Source organism: Coenobita brevimanus, chromosome 60 (assembly GCF_032717465.1).
Source record: "Coenobita brevimanus isolate Jiangsu-jjx chromosome 60, ASM3271746v2, whole genome shotgun sequence".
Taxonomy (NCBI): domain Eukaryota; kingdom Metazoa; phylum Arthropoda; class Malacostraca; order Decapoda; family Coenobitidae; genus Coenobita; species Coenobita brevimanus.
In genome coordinates, this window is record NC_137013.1 from 37,773,462 (window position 1) to 37,778,683 (window position 5,222).

The 5,222-nt window shown below is 38.1% G+C and overlaps 1 protein-coding gene across 1 annotated transcript; it reads right to left on the reverse strand.

Moving 5' to 3' along the window:
* Window positions 1-1,394: 1,394 nt before the first annotated feature.
* Window positions 1,395-4,523, reverse strand: Sdhaf3 (Succinate dehydrogenase assembly factor 3). Its single transcript, XM_080275030.1, has 2 exons — window positions 4,400-4,523; window positions 1,395-1,937 (listed from the first exon to the last, which is right to left on the reverse strand). The coding sequence occupies exons 1-2, from the start codon at window positions 4,512-4,514 to the stop codon at window positions 1,672-1,674; spliced, it is 381 nt and encodes a 126-aa protein (XP_080131156.1). The 5' UTR covers window positions 4,515-4,523; the 3' UTR covers window positions 1,395-1,671.
* Between the last annotated feature and the right edge of the window lie 699 nt (window positions 4,524-5,222).

Consider the following 5,222-nt stretch of genomic DNA (forward strand, 5'->3'; position numbering starts at 1 on the left):
ATGGACATTTATGGAGTACCTATGGTAGGTTATTCAATGTAATTAGCTTGCATCCAACATTACAGAGTTCACTTGTTTATAAAGGCTCCAACAAGCTTTTATGTGTTGGCCTTAATCACCTAATGGCAGCCCTCTACACTCGATCTCCAATAGTCAGCAATGTTAAAGAGAAGCTGGGCATGTTCTATCTTCATCACGTGATCAAAAACTGTCATCAACTGGAGCTTGCCATCTCATTTATGACTCATGTTTTAAGCACTCTGCTGTAAGAGTATAGATGAACACAGCAACTTTCTGTAGCAAAAGGCAGGGGAAAATATTAATATAAATTAAACTCTGAATAATTTAATATTTATACAGTTAAATATAATACCTACTTCATGGATGAGAATCAGTCCTAATACATATGGGACAATACTTGTACTGATAAAAACCTGTCACAAAAATATTTTCTTACATAAGTTTGTGATGAACATGTCCTCATTATATGGCAGTGATGTGTTCCAAAACATCACAACATTTTCCATACAACTGGTGTTGTAAACTGGAAGAAACTGGCAATCTGGTTTATTAGGTACTGCAGCCATGGAATTTCAATAGGTAACTTTTCTGTAAATTGCCTGTATAGTGTTAAAAAGAACATAAATGAGGTGACATATGATGAGGCCACTCTGCTGACTATGTGAGGTCTAGCTCAATATTTTTTATACAATATACGTGACCTAGAAAATTAACTCTATATTCTATACATAAATGAAATGCATTGACTGGGAAGCCTACGGTAGGTGTAAACTGTACTACAGATGACTTTGCATATACTGTACACTGACAAGATTAGTGGCTAATCTGTGACACAGATCCAACAGTGAGGGAAGGCAAATAACTGAGGTAACTGGAGGTGCTCCTGTCTCTGGTTCATCCAGACAAGATGCTCTATTGAGCATTATACCATGCACTTTCCTGACCTAATATCCTCTTTATATTTCATTCAGATCTACACATATATAATAAAAATACAGGAAAATATGAAGTCATGTAAAGGTACTAGTACTTTAACATACCAGTACACTCTCCTATGCAGCAATGAAAAATATACAATATTACGTAAAGGCTCCCATCTTACCCAACAGAGCTACAGAAACAACAACTACAACCCTTCCCACGTTACCTCAGGCCACAAATACAAAAGCTTGACACATACAACTGCTAAGGAGAAATGAGGCATACGGTCCCAACCAGTTCAGATTAGTGCAGCAGCACTAACCCTGTGCTTCATTTCCTCTTATCACATGCTTCATGCAAGTGTGGCGGTGCCCTCACGCTCACTTTTCTGTTTCGACATGGGATAGTTAGACACAAAAACTACAACCTTCTTCATCTGTGCTTGCCTAGTGAGAGCCTAATACAGCAACAACTATGCATGATATTCTTGACTGTAAAGGAGGCTCCACAGCATATCTTACTTATCAATATATTTCTCTTTGTGACATATTAGTATTCTCTTGTATGTTACTCATGCCTAAATAAACTATCATGTGTTTATGTAAAACATACTGAAGTTAAATTATGCAAATAGCACACAACAGAATTCTGAAAATAAATTACTGAGGAGAAAATGTTATGAATACCTCCTAGCCCCACAAGAATACAGCTCTTTAACTACAATCATTCTCAGCCCTCCTTACCCTCACCTTCTTGTACTGGCTTGGTGGCAGCTTCATACAACTCATACAGTTGGTTAATTTGTTCGTCAGTGAATCCATCTAGCTGCCCCTCATGTAGTGACTGACCCACTGTGGCAGACATGTGGTGTCCTCGCAAACCTAACTGTTTAGCCACGGTGATGGCATAGTTGGTCCACTCCACCATGAATGTATGTGTCTGCTCCGGTGTGGCTTCCTTGTGTCGACGGAACTCATCCTTAGCATACTGGTCCCCTGTATGTGTTGAGAAAAAGGATGAGGTACAACTTTTTATTACAAACAATTCATTAAACTGTCAAAATAGCAAAGAAAAAGAAAATCCTAAATCTATACAGTATTCCAGTAATATGAAGGATGGTGATGATACTGCAATGGAAACAAGAAAGCAGAGAAGTAAATACCTATCTCAGTGAAACAAATCACATATGTACTCATTCACCATTCAAACCTTCAAAAATCTTGCCTTCATCCTAAAAGCTGTACCATCCACTTGTAAATTAATCTTGTAACTTCCACTACACCTGGAATGAACAGTTATTCCATCAATGGTCAAATTACAGCAAAGGATTCAACCCATTACCACTGTCATAATAACCATCTACAGATCATCTTTAAGTTCTACTTTTTTGTTATTTTTTGTGCTTCATAAATATTCATACTTCACTTTTCCTGTCATATAAAGACATTTTGTAAGCTTTCTGTGTCCTCTGCCTCCAACTTCACTCACATACAGTATACCTGTACTTTTTCAACCCCAACATCATGTTAATTTTCTCTGTGATCATATCATATACGTATAGTCTAGGATATGTATTCTTATTACAATTTACTTTTTCATACTTAGTGCCTATACACTGCCTTCCTCCCTGAAGGATTAAATCAAGCAACCATCTCTGGGCAAACATATAAAGTTTTTTTTTTCAGCTTAGGAACATTAACCACAACAGATCAGTGAGAAGTACATGTGATGAAATATTTGGCAGACTGATGTCCCTTACTGTAAGCATATACAGCTAACCTTCGATTAACAGTTTTCTTACTCAACAACTTTCATGTACACTACAAGACTATCCTTGTAGATTAGGAGACTTATTTAAACCTCTTCCTCAACAATTTAGTTTTGGATGTTTATAAAAGAACAATTATTAAGGTAGAAAAGCAGTTAATGGGGACTGTACCAGTATTTCTAAACATTTCGGTTACAAGGTTCCATCCCAAGTTGAATAAAAATGACTAGCTATGATAAAATTCTTTTTACAACCTCTTCCTTTGCAATTTTGTTTTGGACAATTAACGTATAAAAGAACACTTATCACGGTAAAAAAGCAGTTAGTGGAGACTGTACCATCCATTCATCCATCATCCAATCCTATGCCACTCCATGAGGAGTGTAGGAGTCTGGGGCTAGGCAAATTTGTCCTAACATTTAAGATGAGAGTAACCAACTTCACTCATCCGTGAGTGGCATTACGTGAGCAATAAACCCCAACCGACCCTTGAATATAAACCTACATAGGCTCAATCCAATTGGAGTATCTTAATTACCCATTAAACCAACAGGTGCCATAATTTGGTTATATAGTTACCACCCACTGTTGTAAATGGTTTCCTGGCATACAGGAAACCATTAGGCTTGTCACTCAGTGTAGAGGCACCCACAGGCAGGAGGAGGAGGAAACAGTGAAGGACAATGAAGGAAAGAATGGCAGAAGAGGGAGTGCAAAGTCACCCGTAGGCAGAAGGAAGAGGAAAGAATGAAGGAAAGAAAGACAGAAGAGGAAGGAAGGAAGAGAGGAAAAGGCAGACACGCAAAGAAGCACTATTTCGAGTGGGTGGATGGTGACCACTATTTCTAAATGCTTCAGTTAAATGGCCCCATCCCACATTGAATAAAAATGACTAGCTGTGATCAAATATGTAGAATAACTGTCACTTTGACAAAGGAGCAACTGTGAAAAACTTATACGCAGATTCAAAATGCATTCAATGTGCCCTTCCTCTACTCTGATGCCTTTGTGTAAAGTACGGTAGTCTGATCTTAATTCATGAGTGGATGCCACATAATGGAATGGAAAAAGAAACTCTGCATTATGGCTATGTACTAGATTCTGAGTTTAAACTCACTTTGTAGTCTCTACAGTGCAGAAACATATAAACTACATTTGTCTTACCATCAATTTTCTAAGTACAATGACATCAAATCTATTTAATTTTTGTGACTGCCAGACAGAGTAGATGGACATGGAATGTGGAAGGTAATGAAAAAATATGGAGAAGATGGAAGTACAGTAGCTGAATGCCATCATGATCACAAACAAACTACAGACTGCCATCCATGTACTAAAAAGGCATAAACAAACTGTAGGAATTTGCACAGTCTTGAAGGAACGGACACTGAGGGGCACTTACAAAATAATAAAACCTGTCCTTGTACTGAAGGAACAAAAACACAACACACCAGAAAAAACTTAACCTTGTACTGAAGGGAAAAAAAAATCATTTGTACTGCAGGGGCATGAAACGAACTAAAAAACTAATTCTTCGGTTAAAAGGGCACAAACCCTCTATGTAAACTAATGCCTGCATTAACATGGACACAAAGTAGCTACAGAAATATGTCCCTGCAGTAATGAGGAAGAAAATTTAGAAACTTGTCCTTGTACTACTGGGGACCATTCAGAAGGTACTGGATTTACCCAAGGCCTTCAGCTCAAGAGGAAGGCCACGGTGGAGCTTGAGGACAGTCTTGTAGAGGAGGCGTACTCGCTGGGGATGTGTAAAAGCCTGTGTCACAATCTTCTCCCGCCCCATAACTTCTCTTCACTCTGGAACTACCGATGGAAAAATTTGTGGTTGAGTAGCTAGGTCAATTGTTTTGATGTCCTTTTTTGCTACTGATACTTTTGTTATGATGACATATTTTACACTGTATTCTTGCTGACTCCAGATAATCTAGGTGATTCAGCTCAAGGGAGATCATTAGAAAAGGGGTAAATGATGATTACACAATATTCAACCTTGCTAGTTCAGAAACTTTCTCCTAGTGCAGATACAATTGTCTACAGTCAGCAAAGTTTCAGGATGTTACTCCATTGATGAGTACATGCCCAACCCTTGTATTTAAGGGCTCTTAAGTAACAAAATTTAAGCAAAAGAGCACACATAAAAATAAGTGATGTACAAGCACTCTCACCGTCCGAGATTTGCGTCAACGGGCCTATAGTCGTGTTATATATTACGATTACATAATAAATCACCCCAGCCTCACAGATCACAACACTAAATACCACCCGGGCCTTGGTAAATAGTGAAGTAGCATTTGTATAAAAAAGAAAAACAACAGGTTGATCTTTGTATCCATAGAGTGTCTTAACTGTTTACTTATATATTTTAGAGTATCTGAATAGGTAATTTTTTTTTTTAAATCATAGAGGCTAAATTTTTTATCGCACGGGTTGCTTGGAGGGGCTATTCCGCAGCGAGCGTGTGACTTTGGCCACCATATTGAAACACCCGCAC

Excerpts from the sequence above, each read along its gene's own strand:
- Sdhaf3 (XM_080275030.1), bottom strand. The coding sequence starts at position 4,514 with ATGGGGCGGGAGAAGATTGTGACACAGGCTTTTACACATCCCCAGCGA. Across the intron at positions 1,938-4,399 it reads TCTTGAGCTGAAGGCCTTGG|GGGACCAGTATGCTAAGGAT; the intron begins GTAAATCCAGTA and ends CAACACATACAG.